Source organism: Lynx rufus, unplaced genomic scaffold (genome assembly GCF_022079265.1).
Source record: "Lynx rufus isolate CCGP_SWC_20201006 ecotype Redwood Valley unplaced genomic scaffold, mLynRuf1.p SCAF_7, whole genome shotgun sequence".
Classification (NCBI taxonomy): domain Eukaryota; kingdom Metazoa; phylum Chordata; class Mammalia; order Carnivora; family Felidae; genus Lynx; species Lynx rufus.
This window is the reverse complement of record NW_025814889.1, coordinates 43,882,515-43,908,838: the sequence shown is the minus strand read 5'-3', so window position 1 is coordinate 43,908,838 and position 26,324 is coordinate 43,882,515. Positions and strand designations below refer to the sequence as shown.

General features: G+C 37.5%; 1 protein-coding gene across 3 annotated transcripts; it reads left to right on the top strand.

The window, feature by feature from the left end:
• The first annotated feature begins 1,964 nt into the window (after positions 1-1,964).
• CLEC2B (C-type lectin domain family 2 member B) lies at positions 1,965-19,425 on the top strand. Of its 3 annotated transcripts, XM_047065946.1 has the most exons (6): positions 1,965-2,195; positions 4,408-4,616; positions 9,107-9,205; positions 12,139-12,302; positions 16,524-16,627; positions 18,112-19,425. In XM_047065946.1, exons 3-6 carry the CDS (start codon positions 9,127-9,129, stop codon positions 18,218-18,220), a joined length of 456 nt encoding a protein of 151 aa, XP_046921902.1. In that variant the 5' UTR covers positions 1,965-2,195; positions 4,408-4,616; positions 9,107-9,126; the 3' UTR covers positions 18,221-19,425. The 3 variants fall into 3 exon arrangements, with proteins under 3 accessions (XP_046921902.1, XP_046921901.1, XP_046921903.1); XM_047065945.1 differs by lacking the exon at positions 4,408-4,616; XM_047065947.1 differs by lacking the exons at positions 4,408-4,616; positions 9,107-9,205.
• The last annotated feature ends 6,899 nt before the right edge of the window (positions 19,426-26,324 follow it).

Here is a 26,324-nt window from a genome sequence, read left to right as displayed (position 1 = left end):
TCTCTGTCTCTCCCTCTCTCTTTGCCCCTCCACCCCCTCTCTCTCAAAATAAATAAATTAACATTAACAAAATTTTTTAAGGTATTTCCTTGAAAGATTAGAAAATAAATGTCCACAAAAAGACTAACAGAAATATTTATGCTGCTTTTATTTATGATAGTCAAAATGTGGAAATAGCCATATGGAGTAATGGATAAGCAAATTATTATATATATTATATATTATACAATATTATATATTATATTATATATTATACAATATTATATATTATATATTATATATTATATATTATATATTATATAATATCATATATTATATATTATATAATATATAATATATAATTATATATAATAATTATATATATATATATTATTATATATTCACACAATGAAATTCTCCTCAACAATGAAAAGGAATGAACGGCTGGTCTGCCATAATATTGATAAAACTCAAAAACATTATACTGTGCAAAAGTTACGAGACTCACAAAAGTGCACACTGTGTGATTCTGTTTACAGAATATTCTAAAACCAGCAAAACTCATCTCTGTTGATAGCAGGTTAGTGGCTGCCTCGTTCTTGGGATGAACCGCAAAGGTACATCAGCAAACATTTTATGGTGTTGGAAATATTTTATATTTTGAGTCAAATTTTATATCTTGACTGTCGCTCTTCAGGAGCAAAACCTAAATTTCACCAGCCATCATAGTGCAGTCCCTATATTCTCTTCTGTATGTATTTCTAATAGTCCTAAGGGTAGAATATTTTGGTGACGAGATAGATAGAATATGTTCAATTCTCCCCAAACTTTCAGTCTTCTTTCTGTCCCAAAATGGAAGGAACCCTTTTGTTACCTGCATTTCATCTTGCATAATTTTGTTTTGAGGGCTGATAGACAGGACCAGAGCTATATATTTAAGCCCATCCAGAAGAGTTTAATCCTGTGTTAAACAGGATTATTCTCTTCACATTTTTTTCCCCTTTTCATTTCTTTGTACTCTACTTCCACTCTGTTCTCAATCCCTTTTCCCTTCACAGTGTACCTGTCAGAACGAATGTGGTGTTAATCCTGAAACAGCTTGTAGGAAGTCAGCTATTTCTCTGTAGTTTGTTAACGTATTTACTGAAAGAGAATATGAAATCATTTGAAAATTTTCTGCTGAGGACAGTTTTGAGAAGGAAACTGTTTCCTGCTACCCTAATACTAACATAATAGCATTACCATCTTCAATTTTGATGATAACGTTCTGAGTGCCTTTTAACTTTACTTTCCTCTTTTTCTTTTGTTCAGTGTGTGTATGTGTGTGTGTGGGGGGGTGGTGGTGTAGGTGTGCCTGTGACTATGATTGCCACTGAGAGAGAAAACAGTTTTTGTTCTCGTTTCAGTAACCCATTTAAAACACAGCTTTCTTGGGGTGCCTGGGTGGCGCAGTCGGTTAAGCGTCCGACTTCAGCCAGGTCACGATCTCGCGGTCCGGGAGTTCGAGCCCCGCGTCGGGCTCTGGGCTGATGGCTCAGGGCCTGGAGCCTGTTTCCGATTCTGTGTCTCCCTCTCTCTCTGCCCCTCCCCCGTTCATGCTCTGTCTCTCTCTGTCCCAAAAATAAATAAACGTTGAAAAAAAAATAAATTAAAAAAAAAATAAAACACAACTTTCTTATCTTTAATTTCATCACCTTTAAGACAGTCTTTCTAAACACAGGATCATCGAGACAGAATGACTTAAATCATGCCTTTTAATCAATTAATATTCTTATCTCCCGTGGCCCTGGAAGGATGCTAGTTAGGTGCTGCTCTTGAAACAATTGAAAAATAGCCTCTGGAATATTTTTTTTCGAATGTTTCAATGGGACTCCCTGTTGAGAAAGTCAGAATCTATGAGTTTGTTACTTCTTTACCGTTTAGTTAACTTCCTCCTTCTCTAGTAATTTTTTTTTTTCATTTTACAGGAAGATATTGTGGTGAGAAGACAGCAGTTTGACTCAATCATAGATGCGCTGTTAACTTTCATTTTGTTTTTCCAAAGTAGAGTAACCGTAGTGTGAAGCTGCTATAAAAAGAAAATAAATAGACAAATAATAACATTTTTACACTAAATTTAAAACTTTGAAGACAGGTTTTGGATGGGATGACACAAAGCTCCCCTGTAGTTACCCAGACTGCTGGCAGCAATCAAGGAACTGACGAAAAGAAACAAGGTAAGGACATTCACAATTGTTCAGAACGAAGGTTATTTATGAAAATTCTGACATGCAGTGTTAAACAAAGCCTTCAAAGGCATGAAGTGGATTTTGTTGCTTTTTTTCCCCATCAAGGCAGAAAAATCCTTTTTTGGGCTAACGTCTCCATAAAATGAAAATTGTGATGACAAAATACAGATTTGCCATGGACTGTTTTGACTTCTTAAAGGGAGATCGACTTATCTTATCTGAACTGATAGTGGCGAGGGATTAACCACAGCTTAAACCTGTTCAAGATTTCATTTCATTTTTACTAAGTATTTAATAAAACCACTACTGGAGAAAATGTTAAATTTGATCCATGTCCACATTCAACATGCAGAATGCAGACACAATAGGAAAAGTCTGGCCAATTTTTCTCGTGTTTTAACAGTGAGTGGAGTCAAGATAAATTGGACTCTGGGGGTGCTTCAGAGCAGAAAGTAGCCTCTCCCGCTCTCATTGAAACAATTGCTAGTGCTCGGACATCCTTGAAGATGTCTCTGGCAACCTTACACAAGATAAGAAAAGAAAATGTACCGTAAAAAAACGAGAACTAGAAACCACTTGGGAGCTTTGGATGCACTAAATAGCAAGTTTGGAATATGTAAGATCTGAAGTCTAAATCTAGCAGAAAAAGCTTTCAAAGTTATTTCAACAGGGGTCATAAAAAAGGTGAAGAAGAGAGGCAATGAAACGAAAATGCAGTAAATACAACAATGGATGGTTTTGAGATGATGGTGGGTTTTGAACACTTGCCATTTAATTTCTTCCAACCTACTAGTTTATGCAGAAATCTAAAGTGCTGCAGTTCATAGTAGAATGCGTAAATACTTTATTCCTCTTTTTTTGACAATGTAATCATTTTGTCTAAGGTTAGATCAAAGAGGGTTGAGGACAATGGGATCAAATATTAGCTGATCACATGAAAATATCGGAACCAAAAGTTTTACAGAAAGCTTTCTAGCCACTCATCCAATCAGTGTTAATTTCTATCTTACATCTCAAACAGTGTGAATTCACACATTTTATGTATAAATAAATTTTATATATTATGTATATTATGTATATGTATATAAATATGTATAATTTATACATTATGTATATTATATATTACGTATATTTTATATATTATGTATATGTACAAAATATTATGTATATTCTGTAATTGACTAAATAATATTATATATATTATATTTAACCTATATAGATGCATAATTTGAACTTCAAAACACCCCTGTTAAATTTAGTGCGTGAGACAATTGATTTTTGAATATTTTATTTTTTCATTTTTCTTTTATTTTATTTGTTCCGCTTGTTGGTAATTTATGATTTTTTTCTATAGCTGTCAACTAGCGAAAAGGGAATTTTATTTGGTTTTACATTTATTGGTCACCCTAGATCTTTCCTCTTATCTCTCCTTGGAGAAAATTAGAGATGATTTTAGTATATGTGCTGCGGAAGACAGCTCGAAGATCAGGCTCAGAAACTGAAACTAATTACTTGAGTCCGTGAAACTTTTCTATGGGGAAAGTAATTGGAATCCTTAGCTGTTTAGATTACAATAGGGATGAGTGTAAAACTATTTTAGTTACATTTATTAATTAAATAGGTTTTTGCCTAGTTACCCTGGGATGTTATCTGTTTCTTACATTCCTTTGTTGAACAGATTATGAGGGCTGAGCAATTTCTTTGAAATTCATCTCTCAATACTAAATTCATAGCAGGAAGGAAACATTTTCAGGTTTTTTTTGTTTGTTTGTTTTTTGGATAATTTGAGAGAGAAGGAACTTATAAAATGAAAGCTATTTAAATTGAACGTAGAAAATTAGTTTTTAGGGCTCAGGAAATGGATAGATTAATTAGAGAATAAACAGGTAGCATGTTTAAATATGTACCTGCATATTCAGAAGTGTAATAAATGTCCAATTCATTAGTGCCTTACATCAAACGAAATGCCACTCCAAGTCTCCAATCCGATGAGCTGGCAGGGCATTTAATCTTTGCCAATTGGTGGTATTGAGCAAGTTGGGGGGGGGGAGGGGGGAGGGGGGAGGGAGGTACTTCCAGGGTTATGTGAAGTTTCCCAGCTTTTAGGCAACATAGAAGCATCAAGAGTCTTGAGTCACTCCTTTTCTCTGATTATTTGTGACCAGATAGATCCCAACAGTGATTAGCCTTTTGATTTTAGCCCTGCTAATTCTGTGCTGCGCCTATAACAAAAGCCACACTGTTTCTTTGCCACATTCATGGCGCCGACATCTTTATTGACGCTGATATGGTCTGCCCACGGGATCTGACGTTGTCACATGCACCACAAAGTTACATCGTCTACCAACTCTGCCCTGGAAAGGACTCTTGTGTCATAATGCAAATTAGCATTTCTAATAGTATCAGGAGGTACGTGCCCTTCTTTCTTTGTGTTGGCTTCAGAGGCATTTCCTCTTTTTAAAACTCCTCCATGATTCTTGGATTCAGCCACTTAAAAAGCTAGATTTTTTTTTTTTTTTTTTTTTTACGAAGGGTCATTGATTTCAAGCAGCTTCGCGTTTTCTGGAGGTAAGGATTCCAAAGAGCCTGGCTACCCACTTAAAATAATAAATTACGTTTTAAAAATTCCACTTAGGGGCGCCTGGGTGGCTTGGTTGGTTAAGCGTCCGACTTCAGGTCACAATCTCACGGTCCATGAGTTCAAGCCCCGCGTTGGGCTCTGTGCTGACGGCTCAGAGCCTGGAGCCTGTTTCAGATTCTGTGTCTCCCTCTCTCTCTGCCCCTCCCGTGTTCATGCTCTGTCTCTCTCTGTCTCAAAAATAAATAAACGTTAAAAAAATTTTTTTTAAAAATAAAAATTCCACTTAATATTGAGGTAAATAGTCTTCACACACACAAGATAAATAAAATATGGAAAGATGGGAGAGCTATAACATGAGAAAAAAAAATACCACAAGCTTTCTTTTAGTTACTTACTACGATAAGCCTGACCTTCTGAAAACATATCAACATATAGATTCTTTAATTAAAGCCAGAAAGAAAGATAGTGTCACTTAATGGATGAGGAGATAATAGGCCCACAATAGGTAAGAAAATAAAATTTATACGCCAGAAACCTTTGATCAAGATTTTGAACCTGAGGCTCTTTCGTCCACTCTGCCAATTCCCAGACAAACAGAATGGCATGGTGACATGTTGACTTAGTTGATAACAGAGAAAAAGGAGAAAACGACTTCTTTTCTTGACACCTGACACTTAAAAAAAACTAATAAGGAAACAGGGAAATGCATGAGGTGGCACTTGCAAGGCGATCACAACCCCATTAGAAAGAATGTGGACTCAAGTTCTGAACTACGGCATATGCAGAAACAAAAGGTTGAAAAGACAGATGTGCGTTTTGCTTCTTCTCTTTTGGACCTTTACCGCACTGGATGTAGGGTCATTTCTCGTACCTAGAAATCTCTCCATTTGTACTTCAGACCACAACCCCTCTGCCCTCTGCGAGAATTTTTTTTTTAATGTTTATTTGTTTATTTTTGAGAGACAGAGAGACAGTGTGAGTGGGGGAGAGGCGGAGAGAGAGGGAGACACAGACCCTGAAGCAGGCTTCAGGCTCTGAGCTGTCAGCCGAGACCCCCGACCCACGAATGGTGGGATCATGACCTGAGCCGAAGTCGGACGCTTAACCGGCCGAGCTACCCTGAGAATTCTTCTTTTTAATTTAATTATTCCCTCTCCCTCCTGCCTGCGTTGACAACCTATCCCTTCCATGTTAACCATCCCCAAATGCATGGAAACTTTAAGTGGTGCATCTTTTTTTTTTTTTTTAAATCCTACAATAACCACTCATCTCATTCTGACTACCTACCTCTTCGCTTCCTCTAATTCCCACAGCACAAGTTTTTGGAATCCACCTGCTGATTTCACTTCGTTACTTCCAGCAGTCTAACATTCTTCTGTATGACTCTGAAACCACTCTATCAAGGATACCAGTGGCCTCCAAGGGTTCTATTTTTGCTTCTATCTCCACAGCTGCCACCCCTGTTTAAGAGATCATCGTAACTTGATTTGTCGGAGTTATAGCTCCCTAAATAGTCTCTCCGCTCACGGGTCATAGGGAACTTTAAAAACATAAAGGTGGCCAACGCCAAACACCTACCTAAAACAATTCAGTGGCTTCCTGTTATACTTTGCAGAAACTCAAGCTCTTTCGCAAGGGTTTCAAAGCTGAGCATCATTTTCCTTCTACCTAGTTGCGATCCTCTGCTACTTCCGGCTCTATCACACGTGTTACTTTGCCACATTCTTTTCAAGTTCTCCTGATTCAAGGCCCTCGCATTTGCTGGTCTCTTTGCTTAAAAGGCGATTTCTGGTTTATTTCACATAAATGGCCGCTGCTCATGTTCTCCGTCCAGGTGTTAATGTCATTTCCACAGAATGGCGCTCCTGGCTACCTTTCCCTGTCATTTTCCCTTTTATCAATCAGAGCATCCCGTTTATTGCCTTCCCACACTTGTTGCAACTTGCAACTTTTAAATTCGGTTTCATCAGTTTCCTGGGTCTGTTTCACCAAATATAAGTTCTAGGAGGGCAGAGATTATGCATGCCTCGTGTGGACTATTAACTTTATGGAAACTAGCACATCGTAGGCGATTACTAAATATTTGGCAAAGAATGAACAAAAAAACAAACACAATGCTGGTTCAAAAGTGATGCATTGCAGATACTACAGTCCTTGCTGACTGCAGAGCTTTTGAAATTGCGGATGCTCAGAAGAAATGCACAGCTAACGAACAGACTTTTCAGAAATTTGGCAGAAATCCACGAAGTTAGACATAATTCCCCATTATCTTTCTCACAGAGTTGAAATAATAACACTTTGGTGGCTCAGAAACAATGCTAGTTTTCTCTTTGTTGCAGTCCCTCTCCCTCCTTACGGTACTTTAAAAAAATACTTTATTATGAATTTCTATGAGTACCAATATCTTCATATGTTACTCATGATGGTGTAGATTACTGCAGTACTTGTGGAAGAACATCTAATTGATATACGCCAGTTTGCTTATTGTTGATTTTTTTTTCTTAAGGTAATTAGACAAGTATGTGAGATATTTAAACTATGCTCATGCTAGTTCTGGATAAAACTGAAAAGGGTGGGGCAGCCTAAATACCCATGAGAAGACTTTTATTTTTTCAACAGCATAACTACATGAAAGTATTATCAGCCATTAAAATTATGCTGTTAAAAGGGGCGCCTGGGTGGCTCAGTTAAGTGTCTAACTTCAGCCCAGATCTCGATCTCTGGTTTGCGAGTTCGAGCCCCGTGTTGGGCTCTGTGCTGACAGCTCAGAGCCTGGAGCCTGCTTGAGATTCTGTCTCCCTCTCTCTCTGCCCCTCCCCTGCCTGTGCTGTCTCCCACTCTCAAAAACAAATAAACCTTTAAAAAATCCCATAAAATAAATAAATAAAATTATAATGTCAAATTATTCTTTTACTTACGTATAAATTTAGCCATTGCTCTGAATGAACAACCACCCCCAAATTTTCGTGGTTTAAGACAATCCTTGTATTGCCTGTGGTTCTATGGTTTAGGAATATGGGTACATTCAGTAGGAATGTCTCCTGTCCCCTCTGTTATGCTGGACTCCAGAACAGTGAAAGTAGAAATTCTAAAGTCCCGTAAGCCCTGGGCTCTGAAGTTTCAGTTCTCTTCTACCACCGTCTTGGTTAAAACAAAACATTAGGCAATTCATATTCAAGGGTTGGGAAACACTGTATATCTTTTGATGACAGGAGCAGCAAAATGTGGCAAAGTGATGGTGGGCACAGGGGGACAGGATTCACTGGGGGGCCATTCTTAATGGTCAACCACACATGAGAAGAACCAATTGTTAACCGAAAACATTAGAATATAAAACAGTGGGTACATGACGATGGCACTCATTTAAAATTGTGTGTTTGTGGGAGATGTTGTACATGTGAAACTATGGAGAGAAGGATGTTAACCCAAAAGATGATGCTGGTTATCTCTACGTAGTATAAATTGATATGTGCTTTAAATGTAATATCTTTCACTCATCCACAAAGGAAAAACAGTTCATTCAACAACAGAACAGTTCTTCACTAGGTGGAAAAGATAAGAACGATAAACGCCCTCCATAAGTATGCCCATCTATTAAAGTAACTCCTGTAATTTTTAGAATTTAATAAAACTTTACAATAAGGGCGGATACTTTCTAATCATACAAAATAATACAAGATACAAGTGTTTTATTTCAAAAAACCTATATGCCATTTTTCCCCAAATGGGCACTCATAAAAGAAAAACAATTCTTCACTGAATATTTATTCTGTTCTCCTGACTTTGCAGAGGAGGAACTATCAGACCAAAACAAAACAAAACAAAACAACCTGCCTTGTCAAAGTTCCCTTTGCTTGTCTGTAGCAGAAAGCTCAATTCCAAATCTTCATGAACTTTCATGTATGACATACTATCTATCCTTTAAAGCAAAGTTGTCATTAGTTAGAAAGTAGAATTTCTTAGAAATATTTAAGGACTGTTAGGATGTGCTGATATTGCACCATAGAAGAAAGATACTGAAGGCCCTGGGGGTGGCTCCAGGCCTAAAGAAATTCTACCCTAAACAATTCTACCTATTTGATTCCTTGGACTATAGCAGTAAAATCCACGGCATGGTAACACGTGGATTGAATGTAATGATCCTAAGACATTTCAAAAAAAAACAAGGTTGTTGTTGTTTTCTACATAACACGCAGAAAGAGTATGTTTGTGTCATCTTGTGAAATATCAGAATAAATTGCCTAAAGAAGTTTGTTAGTTATGATTATGAATACAAATTTCGTATTTCTTTTACCTGTCTAAATACAACTTTTTTCAGGTATTAAGGACAAGTATAAGATGACTCGTTTAATGTGCATTTTATTGACAATATTATCCAGCATCATCCTTCTTCTTCTTCTTCTAATTAGTTTAATGGGTGAGTAAATTACATTTTTTTTATGTCTTTACTTATTTTTTTCTCTCTTAGGGCTTCCTACTGAACCATCATTTTCTTTTCTGCCTCATTCATGATCTTTTCTCATTATTCTCACTCTTTTCCCATTATTCATGATCCGTAAGGAGTATCAATGAATGGATTGTTATGAATTACATGACCTACATAAAGCATTGGGAGACACAAAAATGATGAAGACGAAATCGTTCACCCGAATAATCTCGCATTCCATCCAACATTCTCATACCAATGGCAATCACTATCTTGATTTCTGTTGCATAAGTTGGTTTTGCCCATGTAAGCATTTTTCTATGAATAAGATCATGCAATTTTTATGTATTCTCTGCATCTTGTTTCCTTTGTTCCACATCATGTTTGTAGGATTTTTTCGTGATATAACATGTAGCAAAAGTTCATTGACTCATTGAATGGGGTTGGAAAAGTGTTCATGCAAAGAACCAGAGAGTAAATAAATTTGGTTTTGTTAGCCGTACAATCGGTATTGCAAGGTCTCCATTCTGCATTTGTGGTATGAAAACATTGCCCATGACGCACAAACAATTGAGCTTGTCTGTGTTTCACTGAAATTAGACATGGAAATTTGAATAGCGTATAATTTTCACATGTCACAAAATATTATTCCTCTTTTAATTTTCACATGTCACAAAATATTATTCTATTATTTTTTACTGTTGACTATTTTAAAATGTAAAAACCTTTTCATCTCTGATTTTGGCTTCAGGTTGTACTTTTCAGATCCTTGCTATAGAGTATTTCATGCTCTATATCAATCACTCTATTTTGACGGACATTCAGGTTGGGCCACATTTTGACTACTGCAAATGATGCTGCTTTGAACATCTTTACACTTTTAGCCTTTTAGTGACTAGTGGATATTGTGTGAGATATACTTATGAGAAGAATTATTAAGCCATGGAATATGCGTAGGTCAGTTTTAGCAAATATTTCCATAGATAGTAGATAGTCCAGCCCAAAGCCCAAGAGAATGCCAGTTTTTTTTAACATACTGGTCAACACTTTGTTCCCAATTTTACCCATTTTTGGCATTCTGATAAGTGTGTGTTGATACTTTATTGTGACTTTAATCGACATTTTCCTGATGACCAATACTGTTAAACTCCTTGTCATATTTATTGCTCACTTAGCCACAGTATTTTGTGATGGGTATATTCAGATACTTGGTCCATATTTTTGTTGAGTTACCTCCTTGGTTTTTGTTTGATTCATAGTGTTATTTAGTATAGTAGATAAAAATATTTTGTAAATGTCTTCTACTATGTAAATATAAGTATAGTAAAAATATTCTTTAACTATGAAGCTTAAGTTTAGTTTCTGTATGATGTCTTCCAATGAATGGAAGTTCTTAATTTTTAGACAATTTTAATCTAAAAATTTATTTTCTTTGGACGCCTGGTTAGCTCAGTCAGTTAAGCGTCTGACTTCACCTCAGGTCATGATCTTGTGTTTAAGAAACAAAACAAAAAAAGGGAAAGAAATGGGGGTGAGAGAGAGAGACAGAGAGAGAGAGAAACCAAGCAATAGACAATTATAGAGAATAAACTGATGGTGATCAGAGGGGAGGGAGGTGGGGGATGGGTTAAATAGGTGGTAAGGATTAAGGAGTGCCCGTATCATGATGAGCACAGGGGGATGTATGGAAGTATTCAATTACTATATTGTACACCTGAAGCGAATGTATGTTAACTAACTGGAATTAAAATTTTAGAAAAAAAGAAAAAGGTGTTAAAGCTTTCACCTTCTATAGGTGCTTGGCATCAGGTGACTGTAGGTGATAATTTAATTGTTTTACCTTCATATATCACCAGCATCCCATTTACAACTGGTGTTTGAATCCATACCTCTAAAGAGAATCACATGGACAATTAATACTCATCCTTAAGGTTTTGTTCCTTTAGACCCATTTTTGGCACCGAAAACTGATTCAGTCTGGGTGCTTTCAAGAAAATAGTCTCGGAAAATGTTAGAACAGGACTTTAATATGAGAATTAGGGATAACATGGCTGTGGAAGGAGCCGGGGAGGGATGATCTGGAAAGCTGTGTAGCTGGAGGAGGAATAATTACTGATGACTTTGGCTTAAAGCATTAATGTGTTTGGAGAACCTAGAGATTTGGGGAAAGTCTAAAAATACATCTAGCTGTCAAGAGTACCAAAGGCAAACTCATTAAAAAGCTTGGGATGACCCGTTGGGATGAGCACTGGGTGTTGAATGGAAACCAACTTGACAATAAATTTCATATTTAAAAAAATAATAAAATAAAGCAAAAAGTACTACAAAAAAATAAAAAAGGCTTGGGACGTTCCTATGCCCTATGTCTCTGAGAATAATGGCTCTGCCCTACTTCCACCTTCAAAATCTCACGTAGAGTCTTTTCAATGGTTAACGCAGAGCCATAGAGTGATGGCGATACCTAGTTGACAATAAGCAGTCAACACACATAGTGTTAATTTTGTATTCTGTTCTATTATTTTCATTGCTTCCTTAGAGGTTAAAACATGTGTCCTCCATTATAACAGTCTAATATAAATTAGTATTTTTATTACCCCAGATAATGCCAGGATTTCGTTATATTTCACTTGTCCCAAGACGGTAAAGGTGACTTAACACAGATAAACTCACTCTAGTAGCCCCATGAAGGCTGATGCATTACTGGGGTAGGAGTTGAAAGGAATATCAGCATCCTGTCAAATCCTGAACTGCTCTCTTTTCAACTAACGTGACATTTGTTTTTCACCTTGTTGTGCGATAGATGTGCAATTCTGGTCGTGATCATGATCTTTTACCTCATGACCTTGTCTTCCCCAATTGATCTCAAAATACGGTGGCATAGTGTTTCATCTGGTCTTTGATATATGTGTCTGTCTCATTTCCAGCTACACAATGTCCGCGTACTCATCATTTCTGCCCAGATGATTGGATTGGCTTCCAAAAAAAATGCTATTATTTCTCTAAAGAAGAAGGTGATTGGAATTCAAGTAGACATGACTGTATCACTCGAGGTGCAGACCTAACTATCATTGACACGACAAAAGAAATGGTAATTTAACGCACCATTCTTACAAAATTTCTTAAGAAGGGGCATTCAAATGATATGATAATGTAAAATTTTTTCACACATGCCTGTCTATGAAGAAGATGTTTAGAACATGCCATGTGAGATAAAGTTGGAAAACCTGCTGATGTTCGGTTTGAATAGGGTTAAGACTTAACATCAAGCAATAGAGTTGACAGCTATGTTTATATTTTAAGGAGTATAAATAGAATAACTTCACAAAATTTGGAATCCTTTTATTGTTTTTAAGTTATTTATTTATTGAGAAAAAGAGAGAGAGAGTGTGCATGAGCGGGGTAAGGACAGAAAGAGAGGGAGAGAGAGAGAGAATCCCAAGCAGGCTTCAACCTCAGAGCCCGACATGGGGCTCAAACCCATGAACCGCGAGATGATGACCTGAGCCGAAACCAAGAGTCGACACTTCACCAACTGACCCACCCAGATGCCCCTGGGATCCTTTTAAAAGCCAACACTCCACAAACACATAATTGTTTCACGAAGGATGGGATTCTCCAGGCTACCCCCTTTGAGGAACCTTCCTCTGACTTCTCAGTCTTGCTTTGCTGTCTGTCTCTGAGATCCCTTAGCAGCTTTTGTTGGAGCACTCACAACCAGCAGATGTGATGGAAAGTTTTCTTAGATTGAAGCACGGGCTTCCAGTGAACACACACTGTGTTTTATCTGAAATTGTTGCATTTGCTATACCACAAAGGCAGGTACAAATTAAAAGTTTTATGGATCTTTGTTTAATAAATACTGATTTACATGGCAAAAATCCCAGGAGGGAAAGAAATCTCCAAGAATTTTAATAAAGGATTGCAAAACTACATACTTCTGCACTTGTGAAATCTACTCTTTCCCTGAATCATGTATGCAATAAGCAAATGCTTTTACTCCTGTTTAGTCTTTTTAAAAGCCAAGGGGGTCAAGGGGCGCCTGGGTGGCTCAGTGGGTCAAGTATCAGACTCTTGATTTTGGCTCAGGTCATGATCTCACAGTTGGTGAGTTCGAGCCCCAAGGACTCTGTCTGCACTGTCAGTGTGGAGCCTGCTTGAGCTTCTCTCTCTCCCTCTCTCTCTGCCCCTCCCCTGTTCTTCCTCACTCTCTCTCAAAATAAATGAATAAACTTAAAAAAAAAGTGAATGGTCAAGATATGATTTCACTCATGTGTGGAATCTAAAAAAAAAAAATGGGGGGGGGCGCCTGGGTGGTTCAGTCAGTTAAGCATCTGACTCTTGATCTCAACTCAGGTCATGATCTCACAGTTCGTGGGATCGAGCCCCCCCATGAGGCTCTGCACTAATGGCATGGAGCCTGTTTGGGATTCTCTCTCTCCCTGTCTCTCTGCCTCTCCCATGTTCATGCTGACTCTCTCTCAAAATAAATAAATAAACATTTAAAAAAATAAATAAATGAATAAACAAAAAGCAGAAGCAGACCTAGAAATATGAGAACAAACTGATGGTTGCCAGAGGGGAGGAGGATGGGGGGGGGCTGGGCAAAATGGGTGAAGGAGACTGGGAGACACAGACTTCCAGCTACGGCATGAATAAGTCACGGGAATAGGAGGCACAGCATAGGAAATATAGCCAATGATATTGTAATAACCTTGTATGGTGACAGACGATAGCTACACTTGTCATGAGTATCGCATAATGTATAAACTTATTGACTCACTACGTTGTACACCTGAAACTATGTAACAATGGATACCAACTATCCTCAAATAAAAAAAAAATAAGGGTCAATATAAGAAGAAATATAACTTGAATAATACACAGTTAAAAAGGGTTTACAATGTAAAGCAGCACAGCACAGCATTTAAAATTGTTAAAAAGAGAATTTTCTTACTTCTGTGGGGAACAAAATATATTTCTGCCCTCTACCTGAGATTGGTTCAAATTCAAACGGGTGCAAACCAGACTGGGGCAATTTACAGATCAATGCGAAGACACTCAACTTTTGTTTGCAACAAAAGGTAGAGAAATCTGAATAATAAAAAAAAAAAACTAGGTACGGTAAGAGCAGACACAGCAAATCAACAAGTTAGATGCCGACTTAAATTAATAGGAAGAACATCCTTGGTCAGTAGTTTCACTGACGAATTTTGCAAGACTTTTGCAATGAATGTTCTGGGAAATTCTTAAATTTCCCTTTACAGTTCCTCCTGGGGAAAAAATGTCTAAATCAGCAGCAAGGTGGAAAAATAACGAGTGCTCGTAAAAGTTTTGAGGGACAAAGAAGTATCAGGCAAAATATTTTTAGAATCTTCACTCACAGGAATCTTGTCAGCACAGACTAAAAAAAATAGTGAATATCATGGGTCAAAAGCATACCAAAAATACTAGGTTTGAACCTAAGAGAAGTCATTAAACATATCTTTGAAGAATCATTGCACTTTTTGGATCAAGAAAAGAGACTTTGATCCTACAATTTCCTGGTACATTTTGAAGGTCATAGATGCCTACCATGTACCACACGATCTGGGCAAAATTTAAGTGACAAACAAAATGAGGTAAAGCAATCTGCAAAGGAGTGATAAAAATAATCTATGGAAGAATTTTAAAGGACTTTTTATTTAAAACAGCTTAATTAGAATATTATATATGCTTACTTAAATTACAAAATGTTTTCTTTAGTTAAAATGAGATGAAGCTTGTTTCATGAAATATTGCTCATATTTATTCCCACTAATGTAGAGTTGTCTTGCATCTTTAACAAGAGGCCACATTGGTATGCCTTTAGTGAGCAAATAACAATTAACATTTTTCATGGATAGGTTTTAGGACACTCACCTCCCTGTTCCCTGTCACTAAGACCACAACTACCGAAACTCATCCTATTTTCTTCTTTTGTTGTTCTCTTTTCTTTTCTTTTCTTTTTCTTTTTCTTTTTCTTTTTTTTTCTTTTTTTTTTTTTTTGTTGAGAGACAACTTGTGCACATTGGAGGAGAGGCAGAGGGACAGGGAGAGAGAGAATCTCAAGCAGGCTCCACGCTGAGCGTGGGCTCATCACTGGGCTCGATCCTACAACTCTAGGATCATGACCTGAGCCAAAATCAAGAGTTAGAAGTTTAACCCAGGTGCCGCTCAATTTTCCCAATTAGGTGATGACATATATCCTGTTGGTGGTCAATACAGTTATCCTTTCTCACGTTTTTTCTGACTTTAAACAACCTTTTCCCAAAGCCTGAAATATGAACTGTCCTCTTCTTCCTTGTCTTCTGTACTTATTATGGAATATTCTATTCTTCTCTTCCAGATACACCTCTTAGATCACATCCTATATGCAAGTGCCCCATAAGGATTCAAATACTTCTTTCTTGTAAAATAAAATTTCACTTTGTTTTTGTTATAGCCATAATCTTCTCTTTAGCCAGGAAAATATTTTCTAACTCTATATTTACATAAATTTCTTCAACATAAATGAAACCCTGTGAATCCAGGGGCAGTGTTTGATTAATCTGGTTCTTTTATAAACCCAAAGCTTAGCTCAATGAGAAATTTTTTTTCAAATAAATTTATGAAATGCTGCAGAAAATGGTATATTAAAATGCAAAGATTATTAGTGTCACTGTTATAGATGGGAATGGACCACAGTGTTGTGAACCGTATCCCTTATATTTATCATAGAATTGAAACACGGAGTGATACAATGTCAAGGTTATGGTTTCCCAGATATTTAGTGGCACGATAGATTCAATAACCTTCTATATATAATTCTATGGTAAAAATGCTCCAAGGTAGCAAGAAATTTCAACATTGAATAAGGAGAAAAGGAGAAATAGGGTAAAAATATATTTTTTTACTGAATGATCTCATCAGAAGTATATATATATATATATATATAAACTGTTTATATATATATATATATTTTTTTTTTTTTTTAAAGAAAGGCTGTGTGAGAAATCACATGCAAACTCTGGCTTTCCAGAAGTTTAAAATTTTTAAATCCTGGAGGAATAGTTTTCCATATTGAATATTTATAAATTTGGAATCAAAAAAGGATCTTAAGAAAATTTATCTCATATCTTTGTTTACAGATAAGAAACCTAAGGGTCAGAGGGTAAAATACATTTTTCAAAATCCCATAGCTATTTTTTGGCGACATCTATTGTCTTGCTCCCCATAAACTGCAAAGCAAGAGGAGCACAATAGTTTGTACTAAAAACTAAAAAAATATATACAATTTATTTTGTCTCTAAAGGATTTTCTTAAGCGATACAAATGCACTGCTGATCACTGGATTGGGCTGGAGATAACAGAAAATCAAACACTACAATGGGTAAATGGAACCATGTCTAAAATATGGTGAGTTTCTTTCTTTGGGGAATTATTTAAATTTAGATAGCACAACCCTCTGTAGAGCCTCAGCATTAGCTATATTTCTCTAAAACCCAAGAGTTCGGTGTGTGTTGGAAAATGGGATCGGGAAAATTGTATCATGTATTGAGATCAGTTCAAAGAGTCAATAAGGGAGGTTGGAAATCAGGACCTAAGAGGAAAGGTCTTAGCTGGTTATTTTGAAAATATGAATTTCAAGATTCATAAACACAGACCAAGAAAAAGCCAAAAATCTTTTGCCTGATTTTAACCTATCTTCTCCAAATTGTATCTATTCTTCAAACTTCATGCTCCCTGTTTGCTGATATCTCTTACAATTCAAGGTCAACTTACTGTTCATTTTAACTTGAATTTATTTGGGCTTCACATCTTCCATTTTGCAATATAGAAAGCTGGATCTAAAGACCTAAATTTACTGCACACGTGACCTTAGCGTAACAACTCACATGGTGACTGCCAGCTACTTAGCCACTTAGTTTATGTTTGAATTCCCCAACAGCAACACAACGGACATTTTGGACTGAATAATTCTTTGTTGCAGGGAGGGGGTACTGTCCTGTGCATTTGAGGATATGAGCAGTGTCTCTGGCTTCTACTTATTAGGCAATTCCTCCCCGACCTCTATTGTGACAACCCAAAGTGTCTCCAGATGCTGCCAAGTGTCACTTGTATCTGTGTGTTTGGGGAACAGAAGGCAAGATCCCCCTGGCTTAAGGACTATTGGCTTATATAAACCGATAGTTCCACTGATTACATAGAACTGTGTTAATGGCAGTTTAACAGGTATAAACTCTTGGAAGAGAGACTGTTACGGTCCAATTTGGTACAGATATCTTCCCCTTAGCAAGAGAAGTCTGTGCCACACCACATTTTTTTAGGACTCTGGACAGATATTTTTTAAAAAGGGGTCATTGGGCAAGAAGAAATCATAGGAGTTTTTAGAAAAACTGTTTTTATTTATATTTTAGAGAGAGCACAAGTGGGGGAGAAGATGAGGGGGGGGGAAGAGAGAGAATCTTTTTTTTCCCAATGTTTATTTATTTTGAAGGAGAGAGAGAGAGAGAGAGAGTGCAGGTGGGGGAGAAGCAGGGAGTGGGGGGGTGGGGCAAGAGGTTGGAGGCGGGGGGGGCGGGGACACAGAATCCAAAGCAGGCTCCAGGCTCCAAGCTGTCAGCACAGGGCCCAACATGGGCTCGAATCCATGAACTGCAAGATCATGACCTGAATGGAAGTCGGATGCTTAACCAACTGAGCCACCCAGGTGCCCCGAGAGAGAGAATCTTAAGCAGACTCTATGCTCAGTGCAGAGCCAGATGCAGGGCTTGATCCCACGACCCTGGGATCATGACCTGAGCCGAAAGCAAGAGTTGGACACTCAGCAGACTGAGCCACCCAAGGGCCCCCAAGTCACAGGAATTTTTAACACATAGTGTTTAACCCCTTTATCGTAGGTTTCCGGTGAGAGGAAATGAAAAGTGTGCTTACCTCGATAACGATGGTGCGGCAACAGCTAGATGCTACACAGACAGAAAATGGATTTGCAGGATGCAAATGCACTAAATTCAGGTTTCTATAGTGGAATTACAATACAGGTGCAATGATCTTTGTAGCTGGTTTTCTCTCCTCCTGTGTAAGTTAATTTTCAACACTCTACTGCTTTAGCCTGATAATACGTCTTGATAGTTGTTAAAATAATTTCCTCCAACTTATTTTTCTACTCTTCACATGGCCTGTACCTTTGCTTTTCTGTAACATTTTAGAAGAATCTTGTAATTTCACAGGATCTCTAGGTCAATTTGAGAAGTGTTGTGTGTATTTATGGTATTATTTTTCTACTTATTTATATGTTTTGTATTGTGTTGGTCTTCTTGAGTGATCTGTAATTTTTCTAATGAGTCGTGAATGTTATTTATTATATGTGCCCATATTGAATGTATCTGATGTTTATGTTATTGCAATTGTATGATTTTATTACTTTTTAAAATAGTTACTTTATATATGGAAATGTAACTGTTTTGGCTATTCTGTTCAACATACATTCTGAAAACGTCCAATTTCTAACAATTGGTGGATTCTTTTAAATATTGTAAGACAGCACTTTTATTTTTTCTTATCTTATAACTGCTACTTAATTCTTGTCTAATTAAAATGTGTAGGACTTCCAGGAAAATATTGACAGTGAACATTTTTGATGTGTTTCACATGTTAAAGAAAATGCTTCTAACATTTCAACATTACCAGTGTTTTAGCTCAGTGTTTTTTTAATGCACTTTTTTAAGTGAAGGCAGATTTTTTCTCTTCCTGTTTCCTAAAAAAAAAAAAAGTTTTTATAGAAAGGGACTTTGAATTTTCTCTTGTTTTTTTTTGTTTCCTGCATTTATTTTGATGTTCTTCCTTAATCTTGCAACGTGGTTAATGACACTAGTTCTCTAATATTAAATAACTACTCTGTATTCCTAGATAAAATTTAAATCGGTCATAATGCTATATGGTATTTATTCTAAATTGACTTATTCTGATATTTATTTTTTAATATCTCATATCTAAATTCATGAATGCGATTGCCCTAAAATTTTCTCTGGATAAGCAGGGATCAAGGTTTCAACAAATCAACAAAGACATGATTGGAAGATTGTTGCTTTACCTTTACGGTATAAAATTGCAAATGACAAATTTAATATATCTAAAAAATTATTGACTAGATTTTATGCATATCTTAGATTAGATTCACATTTGTGATCGTCAATGCACCACAGTGCCAACCTTTGAGAGAATCACTGGAAAAGAATATTTATGAAGAATATGGCATGATGATGTAATCAGAATGAAGTAGACGGTGCTAGACATGTGCAAACTCAAGCAGATGCACGTTGTTTCAATTTTTTTTTGTTTGTTTAAAAATGTGTTTGAGGGGCGCCTGGGTGGCACAGTCGGTTAAGCGTCCGACTTCAGCCAGGTCACGATCTCGCAGTCCGTGAGTTCGAGCCCCGCGTCAGGCTCTGGGCTGATGGCTCAGAGCCTGGAGCCTGTTTCCGATTCTGTGTCTCCCTCTCTCTCTGCCCCTCCCCCGTTCATGCTCTGTCTCTCTCTGTCCCAAAAATAAATAAACGTTGAAAGAAAAAAAAAATTAAAAAAAAAATGTGTTTGAAAGCACATTTTTAAGAGCCATGATAGTGTGAATAATAACAGCATTGCTAACTTTTTCTCATGAGGAGTGAAACTAGCCAGGAAAGACACACTTGGCAATAAAGAAGGCAGAGATGGTCCTTGGACCTGGACGGGAAGAAGTGATGTGTGGACACTATTACAAACCTGCTTCCACACTCACTGGACAATAAGCAAATGCATAATCAATCTCCTCTATCCCCTGTTTTGAAGATTTATAGATAAGTCATAATACCTTTCGTAGGCTCGTGAATTCTGTAACACATTTTAATCAAATTGTTGGCTTAAATGGAAGCTCTCCCCCACCCACCCCAAAATTCCCAGAATCCGTCAGACTTTACAAGATCAAATATTTATCAGTCAATAATCACACAAGTTCTTTTCAGCTGTAGATCATAATTTTGTTCGGTTATTTAATAGTTATTTATACATATTTAATATGAAAAACAGTGAATTCTATTCCATATGGTAGTAGTAATATTTATAAACTTTAGTCATGTGCAGTTTTAATAAAATTTTACTTCCTCTCTGTTATGGCTTTAATTACACCGCCAAGTGGAAGTCCTAACCTTCAGCATCTCAGAATGTGACCTCATTTATAAATAGAGTCATGAAAAATGTAATACAAAATGAAATCATTAGGATGGGCCCAGATCTCTCTAAGACTGGTGTCCTTATAAGAAGTGAAAATTTGGATTTAGTGATGAACACTCACAAAAGGAAGATTATGTGAAGACACATGGAGAAAAAGTGGCCATGTGACTGAAGTGATATATCTATAACACAAGGAATGCCAAGGATTACCAGCTACCAAGAGAAGCCAGAAGTGGCAAGAGAGGATTCTCCTCTAGAGCAGTCTGGGAGAGCATGGACCCTGTAGACACCTTGATCTTGGACTTTTAGTCTCCCCATCTGTGAGACAATAAAATTCTCTTGTTTTAAGCCCTGCAATTTGTGGCACTTTGTTACGGCAGCCCAGCAATCTGATACTTTGTATTGTCAAGATCAGCTTATCTCCATTTCTATGTTCCATCTTTCTCAGATATACACCTAAGCTAGGGTGTCTCTTCCTTGTTTCAGGAGACTTCTTTAAATTAAAGAAAATATGTCCTCCCAGCATCTCAGCCTGGTCACATTTGGTTTTATCTACCATTCTGCAAAAGCGGTTCTCATCAAATCATGCCAATCTGTATTTCCATACCCAGTGAAACTGCTTCAGTTAACATCTCACAAGTCACCTCAAGCAGAATGTAACTTTTCTTTTCTATTCATTCCTTCTTTAAATACTGTCTTCCAAGAATTTTTGTGACATCATGTTCCCCTGATTTCTCTGCTCTTTTCAATTTCTGTCTCTGCCAGATTTGTTAGTCTTCCTATAGTTTTAGGCCTTTCATCTTCTCTCTTCCTACTCCTCCCTGGGAGGAGGAATCCTTTATACATTAGGGATCAACATCTACTCTAAGGGATCCTAAATTTACATATTCAACAGTGATACTTTCTTTGAGTTCCATATTATCTAACTGTGGACTCCATTTTAACATCTGAATTGTATCTCTTTTGCTCAACCTTTTATTTAAATTCTAGTTAGTTAATGGGGCGCCTGGGTAGCACAGTCGGTTAAGCGTACGACTTCAGCCAGTTCACGATCTCGCAGTCCGTGAGTTCAAGCCCCGTGTTGGGCTCTGGGCTGATGGCTCAGAGCCTGGAGCCTGTTTCCGATTCTGTGTCTCCCTCTCTCTCTGCCCCTCCCCCGTTCATGCTCTGTCTCTCTCTGTCCCAAAAATAAATAAACGTTGAAAAAAAAATTTAAATTCTAGTTAGTTAACATTTAGTATAGTATTGGTTTCAGGAGCAGAATTTAGTGATTCGTCACTTACATACAACACCCAGTGCTCATCACAACAAGTGCCCTCCTTAATACCCATCACGTAGCCCATTCCACACACACCTCCCTCCATTAGCCCTCAGTTTGTTCTCCATTAAGAGTCTCTTATGGTTTGCCTCTGAATATGTCTATAATTTATCATCTTTCCCTCAAAATATAGCTCTCCTCCGTCCTCTAAATGTAAACACCATCCAACTAAGTGTATAAAAACAGAAACCTGGCTTTACCCTTAACATTGGCTTTGTTCCTCATCTACCATTTGTAGTCAATTTAGTAGGAATAAATAGAAATACTCGGCAGGTAACCCACGAGCAGAACTGTTTGCTGGGTGTGTATTGCTGGGGGAGGAAGGTGTGAATCTGAGATGAAAATTCTTGAAGTAAAGTGATGGTTGAAGGAGTAAATGAAAGAAGTACATTCTCGAAACCTAAGCACAATTTAAAATAGTACACCTCTCTTTCAAGAAAGTTACATTTTTACTGTTAATAATAAATCCTATTAATGTTTATATTTCAATTCACTGCATCTCCAAAGCTTTAATACCAGCCCATCATCTGTTGCCCAACAGTCACCTAAATTAATTCATAACTGGAACACTTCTTCATTTTCCTTTTCCCATATGGTAGCCGGGGTAATGGTACTAAATCTCGAAACTGACCTGGTTACACTGCTAACTCAAGCTTTTTATTGGCTTCCAATTGCTGTTGAAATGAAAGTGAAAATGTGTGACATATAAGACACCTCTTATTTTCCAGCATATTTCACATCCCGTTTATCCTTTCCTGGGTCCAGTAACACTACCTTTGCATTTTTAAAAAGCATAACATGCTTATAAATCCAAAATTTTTTTTTTCCTATTGGTGTTTTATCTGGGACTTCCTGGAAGCTTCCCTCTTCTTCTACCCATTTCTACTCACTTAGATCTCAGTTCATTTGTCACACATTTAAAGATGTTTTAGCTAAATTAAGGGACAACATCAGATCCCCCTAAGTTATATCCTCATAAGTGACATGCAACTTTTCTCCACAGTACCTATCAATTGTTATTCAACCAATATTTATTGAGCATCTACTGTGTATCAGACATTGCTTTAAATAATAGAGATATGATAGGAATCCAAATAGGGAAAAACTCTTGCACATAGAGCTCAAGTTGTAGATGAGGGCTCAGAAAATAAAGTAACATTTTAGAAGGTACAAAGAAAAGCAAATTGTTTGAACAAAGAAAAAATATATCGTTTTATTTGGTTAATTATTTTATTAGTGTTTATGAATCAGACTAGAACATAAGGGTCAGTTCAAACATGGGGAAAAAAAAACGGTTACTGGTATTCTGTTGATGTTATTACCATAAAACAAACAACACTGCAAACCAGAAAAGGATCATGGTGATCAAGGATACAAATGTCACCTCAAAGCTAACTTTTATGACTAGGTCTGGACAAAGAAATACCCCCAAGATAGAGAATACAAATTGAACAAAACATGAAAATGAGAGTCCACCAAGAAACAAATACAAAAATGAACAGATTGAAGTTCTTATGAAGAATGGGACACTTACAAAATCTAAAAGCACCTCCTTCCCGCCAAAGCAACGATTGCACTCAACAATATCAACACTGGAAAAGACTTTATTCAGGGTTATTGCCATCAGGGAGATAGGCCAGAACTCAACCTGAGCTAAAATCTACTGAGAAAAAGAGTAGGATTGTGAGGAATAAGGGAGATGATTCATTTCAGAAAGACGAAATAAAACCTGTGCTGCTCAGTTAGTAAGTTTACAACCTATTTTCCCAGGCTTTGCAACCAGCAGGTGCTAAAGAACTGAAGTCTCTGTATCGCCTCAAAGAATGTACATCTGTTCCAATCGGACTACTTTTGCCTTACATGGGCACGGGCAACTTCCAGTAAGGCTGTAACCTCTGTAGTACTCAGCCAATGAGGAACCGGGGGCGGGACTTCTCCCTAGGAGATAAATTGTCCGCTGTGCCTGCCCCCTAGTGTGCCTTTCCATCACACACGCTCTTGCGAAAACGTCGGTTAAAACCTTGTTTCTTTGTGTTGGAGTTTCTGCGTCTTGCCTTTGATTGGGTCAGCGGGCTTATTTCGCACAGGGTTTTGCAGAGCTGGGGTGAAGGAGGGGTCCTACACCATGTGCGTCTGCTAAACAGCTGTACCCAGATGGAAACTAAATCTTTTCAGGTCTTCGTGATGGGCGATAGTTTTAAAACTTGGAGGTAGGTGCCCCCTGAAGTCAGCCTCCTACCTTCCCACAGAATCTAAGAAATAGAGGTGCTACTTTTCTTTTTTTGTTTTTGTTGTATTTTATTTTCTATTTTATTGATTGATTGATTGATTGACTTACTTATTTGATTCTCCAGTTAGTTAACATTCAGTGTAGTCTTGGCTCCAGGAGTAGAACCTGATGGGGTTTTGGAATGATGGGGGGGAATCCAGAGCCAACTCCAAGAAAGAATTCTTGAGACATTTCTGGCACACACACACACACACACACACACAAAAGATGATTTTATTAAAGCACAGAGCCCATGGGCAGGAAGAGCAGCCCCTGGACCATGAGGAGAGACTGGTTATATACTATGGGGCTGGGGGAGGTAAAGTCCAGGGGAAGTTTCCAGGGAGATTTTCATATGTTAAAGAAGACTCCCAGGATCCTTAGAGGCCTAGCTATTGTCAAGCTAAGGTTGTTTTCCTCTCCAGCAAAGCATTCACATTAAGACAGTAGGGAGTTCCTGGAGAAATGTTTTACTCTGCCAGCCTCAAGTTATCATCAGTGGGCTGCAGGCTATAAGGAAATTTAATTTTATCTGCCATTGCCTTCTGCCTTTGTTTTCCACATCAGAACCTAGTGATTCATCACTTACATAGGATACTCAGTGCTCATCCCCACAAGTACCCTCCTTAATACGCATCACCCATTTAACCCACCCCCCACCCCACCCCATCAACCCTCAGTGTGTTCTCTGTGTTTGTGTCTTACGGTTTTCCTCCCTTTCTGTGTTTACCTTATTTTTCCTTCCCTTCCCCTATGTTCATCTGTCAACTTTCTCAAATTCCACATATGAGTCAAATCATTTGATATCTGTCCTTCTCTGACTGGCTTATTTTGCTTAGCATAATTACCTCCGGTCCCACCCACATTTCTTTCTTGACAAGATTTCTTTCTTGATGATTACACTTCAGAGGAATGACTCTCGCTTCCCTAAGAAAGACATTTCTGGGTTGTGAAACCTTAAAAAGCTTTTTTAAAGATTTACATTTCAAAAGAGCCGAGAAATATTTCCAACTACAAGTTTTTTTTGAAGTAAATGGTCTAAAAATGGGGTGGTCAGGGGCTCATAGATAGGAAGAACCAAACTTGTCTCAAAGTCAAGTTTAGTGAAGCTGAAGGGAATGTTAAGGCCATCTTTGTCACTCTCCACAAAATATTAACTAATTACAAAGGGAGAAGAGTCACTTTACATGAAGTCCAGTAGACATCACATTAACTGGGTGCACAAAGTGAATAGCATCAACAAGAGAACAAATAACTCTGAAAGGATGCAGTGAGAACTTCTCACTGTTTCTGCCAACGAGTCAGAATTTGAATCTACCACGAGGAATAATCAGACAAATTCAAATTAAATAGCATTTTGCAGACTAGCTAGAGGGGCGCCTGGGTGGCTCAGTGGGTTAAGCCTTCGACTTCGGCTCAGGTCATGATCTCACAGTTCGTGGGTCGAGCCCTGCGCCAAAGCTCTGTGCTGACAGCTCAGAGCCTGGAGCCTGCTTCGGATTCTGTGTGTGTCTCTCTCTCTGCCCCTCCCCCACTTGCGCTCTGTCTCTCTCTGTCTCTAAAAAATAAATAAACATTAAAAAATTTTTTAAAAAGAGAAGAACCTGCTATAGTATCCAGAAACATCAAGGTTGTGAATAATAAGGATGTCCAAAGAACTCTTCTAGATGGAAGGAGACTAAAGAGACGTACAAACTATATGCAGAAAATGATTCTGAGCTAGATATTTTACTCTAAAGGACATTTTTTTTTTAAACAATTGGCAAACCTTAAAGCGAGTCCAAGAATTAGATGGTAGCGCTGGGTCAATGTTAGAGGTGTGTGAATTTTGATCATTTAATTTGTGATTAAGTAGGAAATTTTTTTGTGTAGAAAATATACGTGAAAGTATCCAATGTACTTGAAATTCACGTGGGTGGTTCAGTCAGCTGGGGGTGGGACTTTGGCTCAGGCCACTATCTCACTGTTCCTGGGTTGGAGCCTCGCATCTGGTTCTGTGCTGACAGCTCGGAGCCTGGAGCCTGCTTGGGATTCTGTGTCTCCTTCTCACTCTTTGCCCCTCCCCTGTTCACACTGTCTCTCTGTCTCTCTCAAAAATAAATAAAACATTAAAAAATTCTTCTTAATATAATAAAATGTATCATTCCGGCAAGTAATTCTTAAGAGGTTCACGAAACAGGAAAGTGTTTTTGCTCTGTACCTGTAATCTTATCAGTTTGTAATTTAGATTAGAATTGTATAAAATCTAACGCAAAAAAACATATTTAATGTTTTAGTCAGAATTTCCACTTTTAAGGTTTATATCAAAGAAAAAGAAA